At 42.5% G+C, this 27,011-nt stretch overlaps 1 protein-coding gene across 1 annotated transcript in view; it reads left to right on the top strand.

Annotated features, from left to right (window-relative positions):
• Positions 1–5,031: 5,031 nt before the first annotated feature.
• LOC138801728 (uncharacterized) overlaps positions 5,032–27,011 on the top strand; it is a 32,944-nt gene continuing 10,964 nt past the window's right edge. The window contains exons 1-3 of the mRNA XM_069984819.1: positions 5,032–5,079; positions 5,160–5,289; positions 8,838–10,709. Of these exons, the coding sequence (XP_069840920.1) occupies positions 5,032–5,079; positions 5,160–5,289; positions 8,838–10,709 (2,050 nt within the window). The remainder of the gene's footprint in view (positions 5,080–5,159; positions 5,290–8,837; positions 10,710–27,011) is intronic.

The following is a 27,011-nucleotide window of genomic DNA, read 5'->3' as shown; positions in this document are numbered from 1 at the left end:
ATTGTGGTCTGGAGATGCTGTGTGACAAGAGGGATGAAAATATTGGAAGAAGTTAGAAGGTGCTGGACAATCCATCAGATCAAACAGTGCGGGAGTCAGTGAGTAAAAGAATATCATACTGCCCCCTATATACTGTACAATAATATAACTGCTATAATATTGCTCCTATATTCAAAAATATAAACTACTATAATCTTGCTCCCTATATACAGGAATATAACTACTATAATACTGCTCCTATATACAGGAATATAACTACTATAATACTGCCCCTATATACAGGGATATAACTACTATAATACTGCTCCTATATACAGGAATATAACTACTATAATACTGCTCCTATATACAGGGATATAACTACTATAATACTGCTCCCTATATACAGGAATATAACTACTATAATACTGCTCCTATATACAGGAATATAACTACTATAATACTGCTCCTATATACAGGAATATAACTACTATAATACTGCTCCTATATACAGGGATATAACTACTATAATACTGCTCCTATATACAGGAATATAACTACTATAATACTGTCCCCTATATACAAGAGTATAACTACTATAATACTGCCTCCTATATACAAGAATATAACTACTATAATACTGCTCCTATATACAGGAATATAACTACTATAATACTGCTCCTATATACAGGAATATAACTACTATAATGTGTAAGGTAGATGAAGACAGCACTCACCCGGTCTGTATCAGCTCAGTTTATTTCATGCACCGCTGGTGGCAGGGAGGGAGAGGTGCGCGTCCTCACCTCTCCCTCCCTGCCACCAGCGGTGCATGAAATAAACTGAGCTGATACAGACCGGGTGAGTGCTGTCTTCATCTACCTTACACATAGCGTACTACTCTCTCATCATCTTGCACCCCCGGCACCCAGCCGTTTTGCATCACGGTGTATCCTGCTAATTCAGGTCCGTAGATCCATAGGCATTGGACTGTTGTGTGGTGGTGCGGGTCAGCTGTTTCTCCTCCTCGCAATAACTACTATAATACTGTTCCTATATACAGGAATATAACTACTATAATACTGCTCCTATATACAGGAATATAACTACTATAATACTGCTCCTATATACAGGAATATAACTACTATAATACTGCCCCTATATACAGGGATATAACTACTATAATACTGCTCCTATATACAGGAATATAACTACTATAATCTTGCTCCCTATATACAGGAATATAACTACTATAATACTGCTCCTATATACAGGAATATAACTACTATAATACTGTCCCCTATATACAAGAGTATAACTACTATAATACTGCCTCCTATATACAAGAATATAACTACTATAATACTGCTCCTATATACAAGAATATAACTACTATAATACTGCTCCTATATACAGGAATATAACTACTATAATACTGTTCCTATATACAGGAATATAACTACTATAATACTGTCCCCTATATACAAGAGTATAACTACTATAATACTGCCTCCTATATACAAGAATATAACTACTATAATACTGTTCCTATATACAGGAATATAACTACTATAATACTGCTCCTATATACAGGAATATAACTACTATAATACTGCTCCTATATACAGGAATATAACTACTATAATACTGCTCCTATATACAGGGATATACTACTATAATACTGCCCCTATATACAGGAATATAACTACTATAATACTGCCCCCTATATACAGGAATATACTACTATAATACTGCTCCTATATACAGGGATATAACTACTATAATACTGCTCCTATATACAGTAATATAACTACTATAATACTGCTCCTATATACAGGAATATAACTACTATAATACTGCTCCTATATACAGGAATATAACTACTATAATACTGTTCCTATATACAGGAATATAACTACTATTATACTGCTCCTATATACAGGAATATACTACTATAATACTGCCCCTATATACAGGGATATAACTACTATAATACTGCCCCCTATATACAGGAATATAACTACTATAATACTGCTCCTATATACAAGAATATAACTACTATAATACTGCTCCTATATACAAGAATATAACTACTATAATACTGCTCCTATATACAGGAATATAACTACTATAATACTGTTCCTATATACAGGAATATAACTACTATAATACTGCTCCTATATACAGGAATATAACTACTATAATACTGCTCCCTATATACAGGAATATAACTACTATAATACTGCTCCCTATATACAGGAATATAACTACTATAATACTGCTCCTATATACAAGAATATAACTACTATAATACTGCTCCCTATATACAGGAATATAACTACTATAATACTGCTCCTATATACAGGAATATACTACTATAATACTGCTCCTATATACAGGAATATAACTACTATAATACTGCTCCTATATACAGGGATATAACTACTATAATACTGCTCCAATATACAGGGATATACTACTATAATACTGCTCCTATATACAGGAATATAACTACTATAATACTGCTCCTATATACAGGAATATAACTACTATAATACTGCTCCTATATACAGGAATATACTACTATAATACTGCTCCTATATACAGGAATATACTACTATAATACTGCTCCTATATACAGGGATATAACTACTATAATACTGCTCCTATATACAGGAATATAACTACTATAATACTGCCCCTATATACAGGAATATAACTACTATAATACTGCCCCCTATATACAGGAATATAACCACTATAATACTGCTCCTATATACAGGAATATAACTACTATAATACTGCTCCTATATACAGGGATATAACTACTATAATACTGCTCCTATATACAGGGATATAACTACTATAATACTGCTCCTATATACAGGGATATACTACTATAATACTGCTCCTATATACAGGAATATAACTACTATAATACTGCCCCCTATATACAGGAATATAACTACTATAATACTGCCTCTATATACAGGAATATAACTACTATAATACTGCTCCTATATACAGGAATATAACTACTATAATACTGCTCCTATATACAGGGATATAACTACTATAATACTGCTCCTATATACAGGGATATAACTACTATAATACTGCTCCTATATACAGGAATATACTACTATAATACTGCTCCTATATACAGGAATATAACTACTATAATACTGCTCCCTATATACAGGAATATAACTACTATAATACTGCTCCTATATACAGGACTATAACTACTATAATACTGCTCCTATATACAGGAATATACTACTATAATACTGCCCCTATATACAGGGATATAACTACTATAATACTGCCCCCTATATACAGGAATATAACTACTATAATACTGCTCCTATATACAAGAATATAACTACTATAATACTGCTCCTATATACAAGAATATAACTACTATAATACTGCTCCTATATACAGGAATATAACTACTATAATACTGTTCCTATATACAGGAATATAACTACTATAATACTGCTCCTATATACAGGAATATAACTACTATAATACTGCTCCCTATATACAGGAATATAACTACTATAATACTGCTCCCTATATACAGGAATATAACTACTATAATACTGCTCCTATATACAAGAATATAACTACTATAATACTGCTCCCTATATACAGGAATATAACTACTATAATACTGCTCCTATATACAGGAATATACTACTATAATACTGCTCCTATATACAGGAATATAACTACTATAATACTGCTCCTATATACAGGGATATAACTACTATAATACTGCTCCAATATACAGGGATATACTACTATAATACTGCTCCTATATACAGGAATATAACTACTATAATACTGCTCCTATATACAGGAATATAACTACTATAATACTGCTCCTATATACAGGAATATACTACTATAATACTGCTCCTATATACAGGAATATACTACTATAATACTGCTCCTATATACAGGGATATAACTACTATAATACTGCTCCTATATACAGGAATATAACTACTATAATACTGCCCCTATATACAGGAATATAACTACTATAATACTGCCCCCTATATACAGGAATATAACCACTATAATACTGCTCCTATATACAGGAATATAACTACTATAATACTGCTCCTATATACAGGGATATAACTACTATAATACTGCTCCTATATACAGGGATATAACTACTATAATACTGCTCCTATATACAGGGATATACTACTATAATACTGCTCCTATATACAGGAATATAACTACTATAATACTGCCCCCTATATACAGGAATATAACTACTATAATACTGCCTCTATATACAGGAATATAACTACTATAATACTGCTCCTATATACAGGAATATAACTACTATAATACTGCTCCTATATACAGGGATATAACTACTATAATACTGCTCCTATATACAGGGATATAACTACTATAATACTGCTCCTATATACAGGAATATACTACTATAATACTGCTCCTATATACAGGAATATAACTACTATAATACTGCTCCCTATATACAGGAATATAACTACTATAATACTGCTCCTATATACAGGACTATAACTACTATAATACTGCCCCTATATACAGGGATATAACTACTATAATACTGCTCCTATATACAGGAATATAACTACTATAATACTGCTCCTATATACAGGAATATAACTACTATAATACTGCTCCTATATACAGGAATATAACTACTATAATACTGCCCCCTATATACAGGGATATAACTACTATAATACTGCTCCTATATACAGGAATATAACTACTATAATACTGCTCCTATATACAGGGATATAACTACTATAATACTGCTCCTATATACAGGAATATAACTACTATAATACTGCTCCTATATACAGGAATATACTACTATAATACTGCCCCCTATATACAGGAATATACTACTATAATACCTCTTACTGTAACCAGTGTTCCCCTATAGAATACTCCCGTATATACTTGGCTCTTACATTATAAGGAAATCGCCATTAACACATAAAGTGACAGACGAGCGGCTGAAACTGAGAAATGGCGGCTGCCGCCTCGTATCAACCATCTTCTAAAGTTTCCCACTTGGTATAGGGAAGGTAAAGACCTCGCAATCCTCCGGAGCTTTCATCTGCCATTAGATTCATGTTGATATGTTTGTGTAATAGAGCAATTCCAAGCAGCGCCGAGAGATGGGAATTCATGAGATTTGCTTGGAAATATTTGCATCCCGCCCTGGGAATAGCGGCAAATGTAATGAGCGCGGTGGCGGTGGCGGCACCATGTGTTTACTAGGGGGTGAGCGTAACCCTGGCTGCTCAGCCTTGTGTCACTGATTAATTCTGACCCCAGCCTATGTGTAACACAGCTAACAGCCCGTGTCTTATTTAAAGATTATTTCCGCATTTGCATAATCCGCTTCTTTGCGAGGGAGAAATAAACAAGAAACTTGTAAATTAATTGAGTAAAAGTCTTCAACAATTAAAAATAGAGCGCGGGGCTGTAAGCTTCCGAACAGGGGAAAAAAGAGGCCTTTGAAATGGATTTACTTCACTAAAAACATCTGTGGAATACTTAATGCTGCCGCGGCTTTATAATCCATCAGTTTGGGAGATGGGATTTGGCCGTTTATTGTACAGAAAAACTTCCATTTCTTCCCCAAGTTTCTGTTAAAAGACGGGAAATTGGAAGCTTTTTTTTTTCATTTAAATTTCATTTTTTATTACATTTTTTAATTTTTTTTCTCCTGTTGTCATTATTGTATCGACCACTAGATGTCAGCACAATAGACCTAATAGACAAAGCAGGAACATTTTACAGCTGCTGTAAAGAGAGCAATAACAGTCAGGATGCGGTCATGAACAGCCAAAAAAAAAAAAAGTATATATAACTCAAAATCTGGAATTAGCTTCAATTGTTTCCAGTTTCCCCTGTGTATTTAGTCTATTGTATTTTGTATATTGTGAATATTAAAAAATATTAAAATATTAAAATATATGTGTTTCAAAAGTCCACACTTGCAGATCCACAGCTAAATCTATAACAGGTTCAAGACTTGTTCCCACATTTTTTTTTTTTTTTTGGATGGCAATCAATTTTGTTGCCACAATTTGGTGCCGTTTTCAGCACATGATGGCCCTAATTTGCATAAAACTGTTGTGTTTTCACACCAAAATTGTGGTCAGAAAAATACCCTGTGGATACCGAGCTCTATTGTGGATTCTATCTTCATTGAAGTCAATGTGTGAAATGAAATGAAATTCTGCAAACATAAACTTCCTAAAAGGCGACTTCAATAATAAGTATAATAATCATTTGCATAGCACCAACAGATTCCGCAGCGCAGAATCTTCCATGACTTCCAGGTGGATTTTGTGCAGGTATTTTCCACATGTCAGGACGAGATCTGAAGGTTCGGATCAACTTTGCTACTAGTGTAAATGTATCAGCACATCCACTAAGTGTGACTCTATCCCCCCTCACTTCAGAAGAAGCAGGATTTCTGCGACCATTATGCTCTATGGAAGGGGGAGGGGTTGATGGGGGATGAGTAAGCAGAGGGAGAAGAAAAGCCAGCCCTGCACAGCACATTCTCCTGCAATCTTCTCTCACCAAGCTCCCAGATATGCACTTATCTCCCTTACCTTTAATTCCAGCGTTTTACTGCAGAGTAACTTGTCTCCTTTCCCTGCTCTTTCATCCCCCTTGGCCCCTACCCTGTCCAGAGCAGGAGCAGGTTTTATATATATATATATATATATATATATATATATATATATATATAATTTTTTTTATATTTTTTTTTAATTTCTTTTTTTAATTAAAGAGTTTTGGTTATATCAGCACAGGCAATAATATTTGCACATTAGAAGATGTTGTAAAATGGATCAAAAAGATCAAAAAGTTGTAATATAAAATGAAGTAGAAATGACGAGTAGAGAGAACTAAATACACAGCAGGAGAGTTTTTCTATGGGGATTTGCTTCTGCTCTGGACAGTTCCTGACATGGACAGAGGTGGCAGCAGAGAGCACTGTGTCAGAATGGAGAGAATACACCACTTCCTGCAGGACATACAGCAGCTGATAAGTACTGGAAGACTTGAGATTTTTAAATAGAAGTAAATTATATAACATATATATAACTTTCTGGTACCAGTTCATTTTAAAGAAATGTGTTTTTGCTGGAGTTCCCCTTTAACACCAGGGTTCTCTATTGGAAATATACAAGACAAAGAATATGGACGACTGATAGAGCGGGGGTTGGTGTGTACTGTTCCTTGTAGTAGGGGGTCAGGGATGAGAAGCTTCTTTACATAATACCGGCGTTTTGCATATTCATATGTTTACAATCCCTGTGTATTATTTATGAGCTTATAGTGAGGTCGGACACATAGGGAAGCATTGAGCGGTGGCCGTTGTACGGCCGTATGATAGATACCAGCGCAGCCCGTAAGGTCACCGCTCTTACTCCTCAGATCAGGTAAATCTATCAGAGAGGACGCAATCCTCCTCACCAGGGCACAGCTCCGCTAACACCGCTCTCTGCTAAGGTAATATTTGTTCCTGGGTAATAAAAGTCATGAAGATTTAGGAAGAAGTCGGGTTATAGAAACACGTTGTATTTGGGGAGAGAGAATGTTGTATTCTTGTAAAGGTTATAAAGATTGTGGAAAGGTGTTAGAGGAGTCAGCGGACAAAGGAGATCAGTGATCTGAGGATGAGAGATGGAGGAAATAAAAGGGGAAAGAAGTCACTGCCGGAATCTAATCAACGTGTTCAGAGGATAACGAGAGACAATGGGGGAAGTAACAAGAGAGACAATGGGGGGAGAAGTAACAAGAGAGACAATGGGAGAAGTAACAACAGAGACAATGGGAGGAGAAGTAACAAGAGAGACAATGGGGGGAGAAGTAACAAGAGAGACAATGGGGGAGGTTAACAACAGAGACAATGGGGGGAGAAGTAACAAGAGAGACAATGGGGGAGGTTAACAACAGAGACAATGGGGGAAGTAACAAGAGAGACAATGGGGGAAGTAACAACAGAGACAATGGGGGGAGAAGTAACAAGAGAGACAATGGGGGAAGTAACAAGAAAGACAATGGGGGAAGTAACAAGAGAGACAATGGGGGGAGAACTAACAACAGAGACAATGGGGGAAGTAACAACAGAGACAATGGGGGAAGTAACAAGAGAGATAATGTGGGAAGTAACAAGAGAGACAATGGGGGGAGAAGTAACAAGAGAGACAATGGGGGAAGTAACAAGAGAGACAATGGGGGAAGTAACAAGAGAGATAATGTGGGAAGTAACAAGAGAGACAATGGGGGAAGTAACAAGAGAGACAATGGGGGAAGTAACAAGAGAGACAATGGGGGAAGTAACAACAGAGACAATGGGGGAAGTAACAACAGAGACAATGTGGGAAGTAACAAGAGAGACAATGGGAGAAGTAACAACAGAGACAATGGGGTGATAAGTAACAACAGAGACAATGGGGTGATAAGTAACAACAGAGACAATGGGGTGACAATACCACATAGTACAGTATAGCGTAGTACTAGTATATTACACTTTAGACGGATGATGTTAGATGGATGATATTAGGTGATATTAGGGTATGTTCACATCTCGTTTTTCTCAACACGTCGGGCTACACGTCAGGATTCAGTAAAAAAAGGATGCGGACGTGCAGCTCAATGTGCGGCCGACGGCCACATTGACTTGAATGAGCAGGACGGAGCCATTATGTGACTGTGTTGTGCTTATTTGATGATGATATTAGATGGATGATGTTAGATGGATGATGTTAGATAATGTAATAATAACCTCACCTCTGCTGCAGGTTCTGTATTCATCTCAACTGGACGGGATCTAACACCCTCCACCCCGTGTCCTCCACCCTGCCTCCTCCATCCCGTGTCCACCACCCCACGTCCTCCACCCTGCGTCCTCCATCCCGTGTCCTCCACCACCCCGTGTCCTCCACCCCGCGTCCTCCACCCTGCCTCCTCCATCCCGTGTCCACCACCCCACGTCCTCCACCCTGCGTCCTCCATCCCGTGTCCTCCACCACCCCGTGTCCTCCACCCCGCGTCCTCCACCCTGCCTCCTCCATCCCGTGTCCACCACCCCACGTCCTCCACCCTGCGTCCTCCATCCCGTGTCCTCCACCACCCCGTGTCCTCCACCCCGCGTCCTCCAACCCACATCCTCCACCCTGCCTCCTCCACCCCATGTCCTCCACCACCCTGCGTCCTCCACCCCGTGTCCTCCACCCCGTGTCCTCCACCACCCTGCCTCCTCCAACCCGTGTCCACCACCCCACGTCCTCCACCCATCGTCCTCCACCACTGCACGTCATCCAGCCCGCGTCCTCCACCCCGTGTCCACCACCCCGCGTCCTCCACCCCGTGTCCACCACCCCGCGTCCTCCACCCCGTGTCCTCCACCCTGCTTCCTCCACCCTGCGTCCTCCAACCCGTGTCCTCCACCACCCTGCGTCCTCCACCCCGTGTCCACCACCCCACGTCCTCCACCCCGCGTCCTCCACCCCGTGTCCTCCACCCTGCGTCCTCCACCCCGTCTTCCACCACCCTGAGTCCTCCACCCAGCGTCCTCCACCACCCCGCATCCTCCACCCCGTGTCCTCCACCCCGCATCCTCCACCCTGCATACTCCACCCCGCATCCTCCACCCTGCATACTCCACCCCGCGTCCATCACCCCACGTCCCCCTCCACCCTGTGTCCTTCTCGACCCCGTGTCCATCACCTCATGTCCTCCACCCAGCGTCCTCCACCATCCTGAGTCCTGCACCACCCCACGTCCTCCACTACCCCGCGTCCTCCACCCCGCGTCCTCCACCACCCCGTATCCTCCATCACCCCGTGTCCTCCACCACCCCGTATCCTCCACCACCCCGCGTCCTCCACCACCCCGTATCCTCCACCACCCCGCGTCCACCACCCCGCATCCTCCACCCTGCGTCCTCCACCACCCAGCGTCCTCCACCACCCTGCGTCCTCCACCCCGTGTCCTCCACTCCGCGTCCTCAACCCTGCATACTCCACTCTGCGTCCTCCACCCTGCATACTCCACCCCATGTCCTGAACCCCGCGTCCATCACCCCACGTCCCCCTCCACCCTGCGTCCTTCTCCACCCCGTGTCCATCACCTCACGTCCTCCACCCAGCATCCTCCACCACCCCACGTCCTCCACCACCCCACGTCCTCCACCACCCCGCGTCCTCCGCCACCCAGAGTCCTCCACCACCCAGCGTCCTCCACCACCCAGCGTCCTCCACCCCGAGTCTTCCACCACCCCACGTCCTCCACCACCCCGCGTCCTCAACCCCGCGTCTTCCACCACCCCACGTCCTCCACCACCCCGCGTCCTCCACCCCGCGTCCTCCACCACCCCGCGTCCTCCACCCTGCGTCCTCCACCACCCAGCGTCCTCCACCCCGAGTCCTCCACCACCCCGAGTCCTCCACCACACCGAGTCCTCCACCACCCCACGTCCTCCACCACCCCGAGTCCTCCACCACCCCGAGTCCTCCACCACCCCACGTCCTACACCACCCCGCATCCTCCACCACCCCGCGTCCTCCACCCTGCGTCCTCCACCACCCCGCGTCCTCCACCACCCCGCGTCCTCCACCCTGCGTCCTCCACCACCCAGCGTCCTCCACCACCCCGCATCCATCACCATGCAGGCCGGGCGGCGGATTACGTTATACATTATATATTATATACTCCAGTGCGGCCGGCAGGAAAATAGCTACCTGCACATCTATCAGTAATAACAGAGAATTTACAGTGAATTACTGGTATTAGCTCCTCTGAAAAAAAAAATCCTGCACCGTGCTCACAAATCATCATTTAATTCCATATTATTTATTTATATATTTTTTAATATTTCATGAATTTTTTAAATTATATTTATTGTTTTTATTTATTTATTATTTATGATTTTTATTTACAATCATTCATTTCATCTTTAAATTACCTCTATAATATTTTCATTTTTTATTTTTATTTTGTATATATATATTTTATGTATAACGTTCTCTATCTGCTGTATAAGGGTTTGGGTGAAATGCTCCAGCTCCTGGTAAGGCGGCTGCCATAGAGGTTCACTGGTTCTCTCCTGTATTTCTCTGCGCCTATAGTTTCATATAAAGTTTCTTTATTATTTATTTATACGGTGTATCCCATCAGCTGCTGTGTACAGGTAGAAGGAAACATTGTAACTGGGTGAGAAGACAGATGTAACCAGCGACACATAGCTGGTTGTTAGTCTCCCTCTATATATATGTGTGGTCCTTGTACAGCAGTATATAGAGGTTGTATATAGCTCTGTAGTAAGGGGCTCTATCTGTATCACTGTATCCTGTACAGCAGTATACAGAGGTTGTATATAGCTCTGTAGTGAGGGGCTCTATCTGTATCCCTGTATATTGTACAGCAGTATACAGAGGTTGTATATAGCTCTGTAGTGAGGGGCTCCCTCTGTATCCCTGTATCTTGTACAGCAGTATATAGAGGTTGTATATAGCTCTGTAGTAAGGGGCTCTATCTGTATCCCTGTATATTGTACAGCAGTATACAGAGGTTGTATATAGCTCTGTAGTGAGGGGCTCCCTCTGTATCCCTGTATCTTGTACAGCAGTATATAGAGGTTGTATATAGCTCTGTAGTGAGAGGCTCCTTCTGTATATATGTGTGGTCCTTGTACAGCAGTATACAGAGGTTGTATATAGCTCTGTAGTGAGGGGCTCCCTCTGTATCCCTGTATATTGTACAGCAGTATATAGAGGTTGTATATAGCTCTGTAGTGAGGGGCTCCCTCTGTATCCCTGTATATTGTACAGCAGTATATAGAGGTTGTATATAGCTCTGTAGTGAGAGGCTCCTTCTGTATATAGGTGTGGTCCTTGTACAGCAGTATATAGAGGTTGTATATAGCTCTGTAGTGAGGGACTCCCATTGTCGTTTTAAGCATTTATAATGTAGAGAAAAAAACAAGAATCCATCATCCTGAAGAATCCCTCTGCTTTCTTTTATTGCAATTTTTTTTTACATGCAAACGTGGCAACGTTCTATCCCAATATTTTCTCCAGATTTTGTAGCCACAAATCGGAGGATTAGTATCGTCTCTTCTTAGTTCCCCTCCTTCTCTTTCCCTTCTGCGAGCAGCGCACCAGGCCCCGGCTCACTGCATGTGATCAGCATTATCCATTCACGTCTACGGCTTCTGGAAGACGTGTTTCCGATAGATGAGGGTCGATGATGGGGCTATGGATATGGCGTCCTGTGGATATGATATAAATCTTAAATTAAAGGAATACTCCCAAGAAGAAAAGAAGTGGTTTTAAATCAACGGGTGTCAGAAATTTATACAGAATAGTAAATTACTTCTATAAATTGAATTAAAATAAATTAATTAATTAAATCTCCAGTATTACAGTACTTATTAGCTGCTGTATGTCCTGCAGGAAGTGTTGTATTCTCTCCAGTCTGACACAGTGCTCTCTGCTGCCTCCTCTGTCCATGTCAGGAACTTTTCATGTTAGAGAATTTGGAAAGTTCCTGACATGGACAGAGGTGGCAGCAGAGAGCACTGTGTCACACTGATAATACACCACTTCCTGCAGGACATATAGCAGATTATAAGTACTGGAAGACTTTTTGTATAGAAGTAATTTACAAATCTGTATAACTTTCGGACACCGGTTGATTTAAATACGATTCTTTCCGCCGGAGTGCCCCTTTATTTATACCTGTTTAAACTCGATGTCCCCATCTTATTTTCTGGGACACTCAATAACTATTAAAATCTGTTTGAAATATATAAAATATTTTTAGATTTTTTTTGTATTTTTCCTTAACCTTTCTAGCCTTATATTTTACTTCTTATTATATTATTATTGATTATTTTTATTAATATGATTATATTTGTTCCTCTCAATACTGGCAGTGATGATGGGGGGAGACAGATGTGTACAGCTCTTTGCGGCCGCCATATCTTCTACCATGTGGCGCTCTCATTATAGCGTTCAGCTTGATCACTTTTAGCTCTTTTCGCTTCCTTTCTTATGTGATGAAGGGTGATTGTGCGGCGGGCAGCGCTTCCAGCCCTGACACGTCAGTCACTCGGGGTAATGTATGGCACTGGAAGCCATGCAGCAGAGCGATCGATACCTTCCATTCATGTTAATGTCTCTTTCAGTGCTTCGCTCTTTTACTTACAATGAACAGTTCAGATTTCCATTTTTCTTATGTCAAGCGCATTAACCTGCAAAGGCCGATAATGTAGTAGACTACAAGGAGCAGTCGCTCAGGGAATCACTCAGGGAATAGACTATTAAAGAGATTGCATTTATCTTCAGGTCCAGGAACAGCGCCCCTCATGGCCGTTCAGTGTAAAAAAAATGCAAGACTAATGGAAATAATATCATGTCGTGTACCTAATCCTATACAATGCCCAAAAATATAGCAGAACTGTACCTAGCAGGGATTGTACTTATTACGTCTAAATAAGAAGATGAGGACATGGCCCATGCTCCATGCTGTCTGGGTGACTGCAGGAAAGGGACCTGGCTTCCTATGGGACTCCTGTGGTCTTTGGGAGGTGATCACACATGTTATAAGGGTAGCAGAAGTGAGACATCACATAGAAAGTAGAAAGAGCCACTGGGGTCATGTAGCATACCAAGTGTCACCACTGGGGTCATGTAGCATACCAAGTGTCACCATTGGGGTCATGTAGCATACCAAGTGTCACCACTGGGGTCATGTAGCATACCAAGTGTCACCACTGGGGTCATGTAGCATACCAAGTGTCACCACTGGGGTCATGTAGCATACCAAGTGTCACCACTGGGGTCATGTAGCATACCAAGTGTCACCACTTGGGTCATGTAGCATACCAAGTGTCACCATTGGGGTCATGTAGCATACCAAGTGTCACCACTGGGGTCATGTAGCATACCAAGTGTCACAAATGCAAGTTTCTAAAGTGCTGCGTACAGGTCATGTTCTAGCAGCATGGCTGCATGTCAGTGGTCTGTATAGAAGTTTCCAGAACCATACCCTCTTCCCTAGTATCCCTTCCTGTTCTGCAGTTATTATCTGAAGCTGCTCCTCATAGAGCTTATTCTAAACAACCATTGTCTACCACTGCTCCTCATAGACCTCATGCTAAGCAACCATTGGCTACAACTGCTCCTCATAGACCTCATGCTAAACAACCATTGGCTACAACTGCTCCTCATAGACCTCATGCTAAGCAACCATTGGCTACAACTGCTCTTCATAGAGCTCATGCTGAACAACCATTGGCTACAACTGCTCCTCATAGACCTCATGCTGAACAACCATTGGCTACAACTGCTCCTCATAGACCTCATGCTGAACAACCATTGGCTACAACTGCTCCTTATAGAGCTCATGCTAAACAACCATTGGCTACAACTGCTCCTCATAGACCTCATGCTAAACAACAATTGGCTACAAGCTGCTCCTCATAGACCTCATGCTAGGCAACCATTAGCTACAACTGCTCCTTATAGAGCTCATGCTAAACAACCATTGGCTACAACTGCTCCTCATAGAGCTCATGCTAAACAACCATTGGCTACAACTGCTCCTCATAGAGCTCATGCTAAACAACCATTGGCTACAACTGCTCCTCATAGAGCTCATGCTAGGCAACCATTGGCTACAACTGCTCCTTATAGAGCTCATGCTAAACAACCATTGGCTACAACTGCTCCTCATAGACCTCATGCTAAACAACCATTGGCTACAACTGCTCCTTATAGAGCTCATGCTAAGCAACCATTGGCTACAACTGCTCCTCATAGAGCTCATGCTAGGTGCCCATTGGCCTTTTGGATCCTGCACTTGAATTCCACATCCCTGCTAGACGTATATGTTTGGTTTGTACATCTATTGATGTTGCTGCTTAATATGTTTTTCATTGTCTTGTGTTGTTTGAATTAATTGTTTTATCCTTCTTATGACTACGATATAGCTGCCAGTATCTAAGTGTCCCATCAAGGCTATAATTGTTCCGACCATGTCTGAGACCATGTGATTGTGAACGCCCTCCATGGTTGGGGCGGTGGCCTATTTACTCCTCCAAGTCCAAGTTGAAGCAAATAGAAAGAGAAAACTGAGAATTCAGGCATCATGACTAAGTGGCAGATAGGTAAGAGACCATATAAAGTTATTGCTTCTTTATGGGATAAAGAAGTAGTGCAGGTCTCCAGCTCTGCTACATGGCGGAGCGCTGGCGGTTATTGCCCGCTCTCACATCCTCAGCTGTAATTAGTTGCACTAAATGGAAATGTAGCCGCCTCTCCATGAAAGCCTCCAGCCGGGATTAACATGTTAAATGTTACAAACCCATTATGTAAATGGCCAAACGCTGAACTTTTAGTAGGAAGTTTACAGATGATTTAGTTACTGCGGTGTAATAGGGAAGCTGCCTTATGAGCCGAGTTCACACTTCATTCCTTCACCTGTTTCACAGGAGAAAATCCCAAGGGACGGAGGTAAGCTCCGGGCTGGGGAACATCCAGGGTGAGAAGATACATTTCATGTCATATTTCTTAATTCCAATTAGCAATCTCACACAATGTGATAATATGCAGAGAAATTAAATTACCAGGTGTCTGAGGTGAGCCGTATCCGAAGAATCCCAGCCGGCAGGAAGACGTGTCAGCAGCCTGATGGAGGGCGAGGAGGTACTGTACTGTACACAAGGGACGTCATGGAGATTGGGACATAGAAAAGAATCACATATCATATCCTCAGCACCCCCTAAGAAATACAGACCCCAGACCAGACAAAGCTAATAAATACAGATCCTAGACCAGACAAAGCTAATAAATACAGATCCCAGACCAGACAAAGCTAATAAATACAGATCCCAGACCAGACAAAGCTAATAAATACAGACCCCAGACCTGACAAACCTGATAAATACAGACCCCAGACCTGACAAAGCTAAGAAATACAGACCCCAGACCTGACAAACCTGATAAATACAGATCCCAGACCTGACAAACCTGATAAATACAGATCCCAGACCTGACAAAGCTAATAAATACAGACCCCAGACCTGACAAAGCTAATAAATACAGACCCCAGACCTGACAAAGCTAATAAATACAGACCCCAGACCAGACAAAGCTAATAAATACAGATCCTAGACCAGACAAAGCTAATAAATACAGATCCCAGACCAGACAAAGCTAATAAATACAGATACTAGACTAGACCCCCCTAAGAAATACAGACCCCAGACCAGACAAAGCTAATAAATACAGACCCCAGACCTGACAAAGCTAATAAATACAGATCCCAGACCAGACAGACCTAATAAATACAGACCCCAGACCTGACAAACCTGATAAATACAGACCCCAGACCAGACAAAGCTAAGAAATACAGATACTAGACTAGACCCCACTAGGAAATACAGACCCCAGACCTGACAAAGCTAAGAAATACAGACCCCAGACCTGACAAAGCTAAGAAATACAGACCCCAGACCAGACAAAGCTAAGAAATACAGACCCCAGACCAGACAAAGCTAAGAAATACAGACCCCAGACCAGACAGACCTAATAAATACAGACCCCAGACCTGACAAACCTGATAAATACAGACCCCAGACCTGACAAACCTGATTAATACAGACCCCAGACCTGACAAAGCTAATAAATACAGACCCCAGACCAGACAAACCTGATTAATACAGACCCCAGACCAGACAAAGCTAAGAAATACAGATACTAGACTAGACCCCACTAGGAAATACAGACCCCAGACCAGACAAACCTGATTAATACAGACCCCAGACCTGACAAACCTGATTAACACAGACCCCAGACCTGACAAAGCTAAGAAATACAGATACTAGACTAGACCCCCCCTAAGAAATACAGACCCCAGACCTGACAAACCTGATTAATACAGATCCTAGACTAGACCCCTTAAAGTAAATACAGACCCCAGACCAGACTCCTAAACAAACACAAATCCCAGACCAGACCCCCCTTAACAAATAGAGACCCCAGACCAGACCCCTTTAACAAGTGCAGACATCTCTGTGAGACCCCCCCCCCCCCCCCCCCAGCATACATTGACCACTACCAGATACATTAATATCTTTGAGTGACTTTAGGTCTAGAACCTGGCGGTCACTAATTCCATAAATTGCGTTTTAGGGATTGAGACTCAGCTTTTCTGACACAGAGCTCCGAACCCCCTGCTGTTCCTTATACAGCCGCAGAGGTGCACAAGGAGACAGCCATTATTTTCTCATTAGAAAACTTCTATTTTAGACTCTGTGTTTTATCCTCCTCCCACCCCCCTCGGCCACCCCCCTCCCCTCGCCAACCACACTCAGCCGCTCAATCTTGGGATATGACTTTGGCAAACACTTGAACGCGCTGCCGTAGACTGGATATTGCATATATAATGAGTGCGACAGATTAACTAATATTTATACAAGCGAGATGAGCAGACTGTTTAGATACGGCGGACTGGTGGCCATGGCGTGCAGACTGTGCGCTGTCCATACAGAGCGACACTGTCCATTACCTGTATGTAGTAGACTGCCTGATCGGCCATAGTTCAGACAGGAGACGGAGCGCATGCTTCATGTGGTTAGCGGACTGGACAGAGATCGTGTTGGGTGATTTGTATGATACTTTCTCCATTGCTTGCACAGTATGTGACAGATGTATTGATCAGCTATTGCTTGCACAGTATGTGACAGATGTATTGATCAGCTATTGCTTGCACAGTATGTGACAGATGTATTGATCAGCTATTGCTTGCATGTGGTTACTTGTTAATGGGATGACTGCTTGAGTAGTATGCAGTAAATTATGAGATTAGTCATTACCGCCATACCATGTGATTAGTCATGAGACGAGCCATCGCCTGAATAATACGCTGCTGAACCATACAGGAGATTGACCACTGACTGCACAGAAGAGAATCTGAGGAAGGGAGGTACTACCGAAACACATCTTCTGATCCATTAAAGGGGTTCTTCACCATTTTTTTTCTTTTAAATCAACTGAAGCTAGAAAGTGCCAGAGATTTATAATTTACTTCTATTCGAAAATCTCCTGTCTTCCAGTACTTATCAGCTGCTGGATGTCTGAAACTGGAACTGTCCAGAGCAGGAGAGGATTTCTATGGGGATTTGCTACTGCTCTGGACAGTTCCTGACATGGACAGAGGTGGCGGCAGAGAGCAGTGTGTCAGACTGGAGAGAATACACCACTTCCTGCAGGACATGCAGCAGCACCAGTTGATTATAAAGAAAAAAAAAAGGTGAGCAACCCCTTTCATGTAGATACTACTGATTATTTCCATGATTCATCTTCAGCCTTAGGTCTCATGGTTGGGCAGCTGGATGCAGAAGCACCGTCAGCACCCATGTGATCTCCAGGCGTTCTCACCGCTTCCTATGGATGTTTCCTGCAACCAGTCCCCAGGAGAATGTTCCGGCAAGGATAGTGTAAGTGTGATGGATGTGATGCTGGAACATTACTAAATGGAGCAAATGGGAAGTAAACCAAGGGAAATTTCTGGAACCAGATGGGGAATGTGTGGGAGACTGCAGGAGATGTCTGGGAGACCTTTTGTTGGTCTATGAGAGAGTTTAGGGTGGAGCTTGTTGGTGGTGGGCTGGCGTGATGGTGTGCCCGGGGGCTATGGGGTGCTATGAGGGGCTCTTCTGAAGCTGTGACAAGGACAATGACACAGTTACAATCTTTCTTTTAATAAAGGTGCAGAATCACAGAAAATACCTGAAGTAACTTGAGATCCCTTGAGCTGGGCACTTGAGTTAATACTTAATTATACTTTAGAACAGAAGGGGGGGGGGGGGGTTTATAAATCACACCTTCTTGCTGGTAGAATATAGAATCACAGCTGGGGGATATATAATATATACTTTAGATCAGTCTTTGAATACTTTAGACTTTGCTTAAAGTAGTTGTGGACTGATGGCAGACTCAAGGTTAGTGGAGCCCTATCCACACCCTAAGGTACTCAGCTGTGGGGGCATTAAAAGAACAAGTTGCGGTCCAGGGAAGAAAAGGAGCAATGCACCTCACACCTATGGCTGATACTAGTGCCGCTAGGCTAAATAAAAAACACATCAGAATTTAGTGTATGAATTGATCAAGCCATACTGCCCCATGTACCATCGTGCAGGTATCTGATACACATGGGTCCCTACACTAAGTCCACACTGTGCCAGTCAGTGGCCACCAACCCCGCAGGCGTGCACAGTCAGGGAACGGGGGCCATGGGACGGCCCTGCGACCCCCATGCCACAGGACCAGACCCAAAAACACCACACCAGAACCCATTTGTATCAGATACCTGCATGGTGGTACATGGGGTAGTATGGCTTGATCAATTCATACACAAAATTCTGATGTGTTTTTTATTTAGCCGAGGGGCACTAGTATCAGCGCTGTGAGGTGCAGTGCTCTTTTTCTTCGCTGAACTGCATTTTGTTTCTCTCTTTTCTCCGTGTTTTGCACTCCTCCTGGTGAGACCCACATGACCGCAATTAGCAGGACACACCTGAGTGCACATGGTTTTAATCCCTCCTGTCTTTTCCCATTCTGTCTGCAGCAGCTATGGTGAGCGCAATACCTCATCCAGACTTGTGCTGTTTGGGGGCGACCTTCTCCGCCGGCGGTGCTGGCCGGGTTCTGGTGTGGTGTTTTTGGGTCTGGTCCTGTGTCATGGGGGTCGCAGGGCCGTCCCATGGCCCCCGTTCCCTGACTGTGCACGCCTGCAGGGTTGGTGGCCACTGACTGGCACGGTGTGGACTTAGTGTAGGGACCCATGTGTATCAGATACCTGCACGATGGTACATGGGGCAGTATGGCTTGATCAATTCATACACAAAATTCTGATGTGTTTTTTATTTAGCCTAGGGGCACTAGTGTCAGCCATAGGTGTGAGGTGCAGCGCTTTTTCTTCCCTGAACCGCATTAAAAGAACAAGTACCTACACCCACAGGTATGACCATCCGCCTAATGCTGACTGTGGGCACAGAGTGACACTAAACAGGAATAAAGAATAATAATAATAATAATAATAATAACAATAATAATAATAATAATAATCCTAGTAGGAGCATTGGAGTTTTCGGCTATCTTCGCTTACCTAACTACTGACTGAATATCCTGGGATGAACTTGAGAGTGTGAAGAGTTGCCACCCAGCTTACACAGGGTTGTCCCTTTTGTCCCCTTTACTGCAGCCTCACTACTTAGAACACTAGCCAGACAGGGCTAGGATGGAGAAACTTAGAAGAAGAAGAAATATAGCTTTTGCCTTAAGTCCCACACAGGGGACCTGGCCTACAGGCCAGGCCCTGGATGTACACTGCAGCAGGAAAAAGAAGCAAGAAATCAATAGAGGTTGTGGTTAGAGATGAGATTAGGACTTTTGGTCCGACGGCATCGGCACTCTCTCGATCCCAGGAATATGCGGCCAGGATATTCCAGGGATTTCAACATTGATTCCCTGGAATATCCTGGCCGCATATTCCCGGGAGCGCAACTATGCGGCCGGGATCACAGGCATGACGAGAGCGCCGATGCCGTTGGACCAAAAGTCCGAACAGTTCGCTCATCTCTAGTTATGATCTCGAAAAGTTTTGCAATATACTTTTATTTTTTTATGTTAAGTTTTCAATGTTTAAGTCCACCTTATACATCCAACCACTAGGTGTCTCCCTCCTGTCATATTGTGCTCTATGCTTCTTCTGTGCTGATATTTTTTTCTCTGTTAAAAAAAACCCACAAATAAACCACAGGAAGTCCCCGTCCTTTGTGATCACAGACCTGGCTTGGTAGTGAGACAAATCCTCACTGTGCATGTATACAGCTGCTACACCTCCACAGTTAGCAGCAGATAATCCTGGGGGGGCTTGCATTGTATGGTCAGCTCTCCTAACGCACAGCACCAAAACCTCTGTAACCACACATTGAGATTATTATACATAACACATACATTGTCTCCTATTTAGCGGCAAAGCTGAGAATAGAATTAGTCTAAGTTAATAATAGAATTAGTCTAAGTGAATTGCCCTCAGCTGATATACAACCTGTATGATAGACATGATGGAAGAAAGCATCGGTGTGCGGTAGGGATCAGCTCCCAGAGCGTGACTCTGGGCAGAAGAGGACGGCCACTCCTGGAGACCTGCAGACTGTGGTGCTGTCCCTCAGCCCCGGCCCTGTGTGTGTGAGCCTCTAAGGATGACCAGCAACCACCAGGCTTGATGTGTCACCCTGTAACCATTAGTAGTCTGGCCCTTACACCTGATAACATACTGAGAACTTAGCTCAAAGAGTTCTAGAAGTGTCTTTTCTTGCCTTGTTGAGTTTTAATGTTACATAATTCTGACTACAATGGATTCAGGGTCTGAGCTGCAGATTTCTATTATTTCCTATAGATAAAAAAGATTTACGATTCTTTGAATATAAGATGCTAAAGAGAAGAAAGAAGGAACTGCGTAATAAACAGGAATAATGCAGAGAGGGGGGGGGAGGGGGCGACATTGTTATATTACACATGGATACTACACAAGGCGCAGAGATATAAGGCGCTCACATCCCCGACATTTATTAATCATTGCTGAATGTTATAGTCCTTAATTACAGTGTATACACTGCTCCATGTTATATCCTTCCATTTCCTTCATGTCTGGAGGAAAGAAGAGAAAGGGGGGGGGACATGATGGAAACCTTTATGTATGTTACAGGAATAAATAAGGTTCAGGAGGGAAGTGTTTTTAGTAAAAAACTGAGCTCAAGAACAAGAGGACACTGGGGGGAAAGATCAGAAGCAACGTGAGAAAATATTATTTTACTGAAAGAGTAGTAGATACCTGGAACAAACTTCCAGCAGAGATGGTTGGTAAATCTACAATAACGGAATTCAAACACGCCTGGGATAGACATATATCTATCCTAAGATAATAAGAAAGAAAATACTAAAAGGGCGACTAGATGGACCCAGTGGTCTTTTTCTGCCGACAATCTTCTATGTTTCTATGTTTCTGTGTACAGCACTATCACAGTGTATTGTTATATTGCAGTGTACAGTAGTATCACAGTGTATGATACTATTGCAGTGTATAATAATATTCCAGAATACAGTAGTATCACAGTGTACGGTTATATTGCAGTGTACAGTAGTATCACAGTGTACGGTTATATTGCAGTGTACAGTAGTATCACAGTGTACGGTTATATTGCAGTGTACAGTATTATCACAGTGTACAGTAATATTGCAATGTATAATAATATTGCAGTGTGCGGTTATATAGCAGTGTATAATAATATTGCAGAGTACAGTAGTATCACAGTGTATGGTAATATTGCAGTGTACAGTAGTATCACAGTATACAGTAATATTGCAGTGTACAGTAGTATCACAGTATACAGTAATATTGCAGTGTACAGTAGTATCATAGTGTATGGTAATATTGCAGTGTACAGTAGTATCATAGTGTATGGTAATATTGCAGTGTACAGTAGTATCACAGTATACAGTAATATTGCAGTGTACAGTAGTATCATAGTGTATGGTAATATTGCAGTGTACAGTAGTATCATAGTGTATGGTAATATTGCAGTGTACAGTAGTATCACAGTGTATGGTAATATTGCAGTGTACAGTAGTATCACAGTTTACGGTTATATTGCAGTGTACAGTAGTATCACAGTGTACGGTTATATTTCAGTGTACAGTATTATCACAGTGTACAGTAATATTGCAATGTATAATAATATTGCAGTGTGCGATTATATAGCAGTGTATAATAATATTGCAGTGTGCGGTTATATAGCAGTGTATAATAATATTGCAGAGTACAGTAGTATCACAGTGTATGGTAATATTGCAGTGTACAGTAGTATCATAGTGTATGGTAATATTGCAGTGTACAGTAGTATCATAGTGTATGGTAATATTGCAGTGTACAGTAGTATCACAGTGTATGATACTATTGCAGTGTATAATAATATTCCAGAATACAGTAGTATCACAGTGTACGGTTATATTGCAGTGTACAGTAGTATCACAGTATATGGTAATATTGCAGTGTACAGTAGTATCACAGTATATGGTAATATTGCAGTGTACAGTAGTATCATAGTGTATGGTTATATTGCAGTATACAGTAGTATCACAGAGTACAGTAATATTGCAGTGTATAATAATATTGCAGTGTATGGTTATATAGCAGTGTATAATAATATTGCAGTATACAGTAGTGTCACAGTATACAGTAATATTGCAGTGTATAATAATATTGCAGTGTATGGTTATATAGCAGTATATAATAATATTGCAGTATACAGTAGTATCACAGTGCTCAGAATTATTGCAATTTAATATTGTTTAGAAACTTTACTGTGTTATTTTTGAATGTTTTCCTCGTCTGGTCGGCTTTTTTGCCAGTTTCTTTCCAAATACAGCATTGACCTACCTTTCTAAAGCTTTCATCCAAAATAGGATTATTTTATATTTTTCTAATTTTCTGCAGACATTAGATCCCTCTAAACCGGAAAATAATCCCAATATATCCACAACATTTACAAAACAAATACCTCTGCCAAAAAGTCCCCCCCATCACCTCCGCATCCTAGCGGCCCGGCTATGGCAGCTGCTGCCGCCGCCGACGTCATGGGAAATTTACATTGCCGCAAATAGTAGCTTGGCAGCTGAACAGAGAGAGCGCTCCCCAACAACTTATTTTTGCCATCGCTAAATCCTATTAAAATGATGAATGTTGTTACAAGCCTCCTTGTCTTCCTCATGTTTGGCAAGGATAAAAAACCCAGCAGGGTGTTCTCTGGAAACAGGCTTTAACCGCTGCGCGGCGGCTACAATGTGAATTCTACAATGACACCTTCAATGTTTAACGTATTAAAAGGCAACGTGAAACAAGGAGGAATAATCTCCCCGACATATTAAACATCTCCCACTTTATGACCTTGTGAAGTGATAATCCTCCGTCTTCCCTCTGTGATTTACAAAGTGCCGCCTCTTAATTTGCTTATTTGCTCGGCGATTTATAACAAGGCTCCGAGGGGAGGCCGTCGACTGAGGATGAGCTCAATCCTTAAGACGGAGCCCAATCCTTACGACAGCCGTGTAATTAGCATGAATACGAGGAAAGTCTTAGTCATGTATGGGCAAAGTGGAACCCAGAAGAAGGTCGTCAAAAGTTTCAAGAGTTCCAAAATGTTTTTTGTCTTTCAATAGAGGAAACTGAAGGAATCTTCTGAGTTGATGGGGGAGGGGAGGGGAGGTCACCTGTTCATGATCAGAGAAATGACAAATAGTGTCTCCTATTGTGGAGGATCCATCCTGCATTATACTTACTGTCCATTGACGGAGATAGAGCTTGGATGTGATGAAAAAAAAAAATCACTGCCCAACCCCTTTGTTCTGGGAGAGATAAGCCACAGCCAGAGGTTAACCCTCCCTATAGAAATCATATGAACGCTCGGCCGTATAGAGCATTTCTGTGTGTAGGGAGACAGGAGAGATGACTTGCGGCCATCAGTTATTGAAGAATCATAACTCTTGTTTCCATCTACAGAGCCATAAACGTTTTTTTTTTTGCAGAACCGCGATTACTTTGTAATGAAATCCTTTATTTAACCGAATTTATGCTGCAGAACTGGAAAAAATATATACAAAATTGTTTGTACTGATGCCAACACCTGGGTATTATTGTATGGGTTTTGCTAGTACCCGGGTGTGATTGTGTGAGGTGTGCAAGTGCCTGGGTGTAATTGTGTTGGGTGTGCTAGTACCCAGGTGTGATTGTGTAGGGTGTGCTAGTATCCGGGTGTAATTGTGTTGGGTGTGCTAGTATCCGGGTGTGATTGTGTGGGGTGTGGTAGTACCCAGGTGTGATTGTGTGGGGTGTGCTTGTATCCGGGTGTGATTGTGTAGGGTGTGCTAGTATCCGGGTGTGATTGTGTGGGGTGTGCTAGTACCCAGGTGTAATTGTGTGGGGTGAGCTAGTACCCGGGTGTGATTGTGTAGGGTGTGCTAGTACCCAGGTGTGATTGTGTGGGGTGTGCTAGTACCCAGGTGTAATTGTGTGGGGTGAGCTAGTACCCAGGTGTAATTGTGTGGAGTGTGTTAGTATCTGGGTGCGATTGTGTGGGGTGTGGTAGTACCGGGTATAATTGTGTAGGGTGTGCTAGTACCCAGGTGTGATTATGTGGGGTGTGCTAGTACCCAGGTGTAATTGTGTGGGGTGTGCTAGTACCCAGGTGTAATTGTGTGGGGTGTGCTAGTACCTGGGTGTAATTGTACAGGGTGTGCTAGTATCCGGGTGTGATTGTGCAGGGTGTGCTAGTACCCGGGTGTAATTGTGTGAGGTGTGCTAGTGCCTGGGTGTAATTTTGCAGGGTGTGCTAGTACCCAGGTGTAATTGTGTGGAGTGTGCTAGTATCCGGGTGTAATTGTGTAGGGTGTGCTAGTACCCAGGTGTAATTGTGTAGGGTGTGCTAGTACCTAGGTGTTATTGTATGGGGTTTGCTAGTACCTAGGTGTGATTGTGTGGGGTGTTAGTACCCGGGTGTGATTGCGGTGCACGAGCAGCGGGTTGATTGGGTACCGAGGTCGCTCTGGCAGTGTTGTGGCAGCTAGGTGGGTGAGGGTCACTTGGGCAATTGTCACAGTAGCCTGGAGTAGTGTTGTCACCCACCCCCAGTCAGAGGGGCTCCACTTCTGCAGGTTTAGATAAGCCTAAGTATACGCTGGTGTGTTGGTGCAAATAAATAGACAGAGTCCAATGAGTTAACCAGAATATCGTCCATTTACTTGAAACTTCAGTGCAAGACACAAAAATAGGTTTCCTTTTCAACAACAATAACAGGTGCCAACAGGAGAGCAAAGAAGTGTGAAGCTGTGAACTGAGAGGGAAGTAGTGAAGCTTCTTGAGGGCCCTGCCCAATGTAGTGCTGCACTCTGCCTTGGATAGTGTAGTTGGGTATAGTTGAGGAGAGGAACAAAATATACTCGCGCTCACGTTTACTGAACCACCTAATGCCCTACAGTGTTGAGGTTCCCGTCCTGTGAGGGTAGTACGAGGTCCTAGGTCCTAGTCTGCACTAGGTTGAGCAGACTTCCCGAAGCTTTGTTGGATAGCTGTGCATCACGTAGTGGAATACGTAGGCTAACTTAATCTTTATTCCACTGGGGTCAGTGCCTAACTTGATCCAGGTCACTGGCCTGTACTGTGTGGCTAGTATCAGTGGCGTGGGCAAGGTGTTCCTCAGAGAACATCCTTTTCCTCCTGAGGAGTCTAGCTCTGCATGCTAGTGATTTCTTGCTTATTTAGGAAAAAGTTAAAGGAGAAGTCCGGCAAAATATTTTATTAAAGTATTGTATTGCCCTCCAAAAGTTATATAAATCCCCAATATACACTTATTACGGGAAATGCTTATAAAGTGCTTTTTTCCCTGCACTTACTACTGCATCAAGGCTTCACTTCCTGGATAACATGGTGCTGTCACTTCCTGGATAACATGGTGATGTCACTTCCTGGATAACATGGTGATGTCACTTCCTGGATAACATGGTGATGTCACTTCCTGGATAACATGGTGATGTCACTTCCTGGATAACACGGTGATGTCACTTCCTGGATAACACCGTGATTTCACTTCCTGGATAACATGGTGATGTCACTTCCTGGATAACATGGTGATGTCACTTCCTGGATAACATGGTGATGTCACTTCCTGGATAACATGGTGATGTCACTTCCTGGATAACACAGTGATGTCACTTTCTGGATAACATGGTGATGTCACTTCCTGGATAACACGGTGATGTCACTTCCTGGATAACACCGTGATTTCACTTCCTGGATAACATGGTGATGTCACTTCCTGGATAACATGGTGATGTCACTTCCTGGATAAC

This window comes from Dendropsophus ebraccatus, chromosome 9 (genome assembly GCF_027789765.1).
Source record: "Dendropsophus ebraccatus isolate aDenEbr1 chromosome 9, aDenEbr1.pat, whole genome shotgun sequence".
Classification (NCBI taxonomy): domain Eukaryota; kingdom Metazoa; phylum Chordata; class Amphibia; order Anura; family Hylidae; genus Dendropsophus; species Dendropsophus ebraccatus.
Note: the sequence above shows the minus strand (reverse complement) of the source record. Positions and strands in the feature narration are given on the sequence as shown.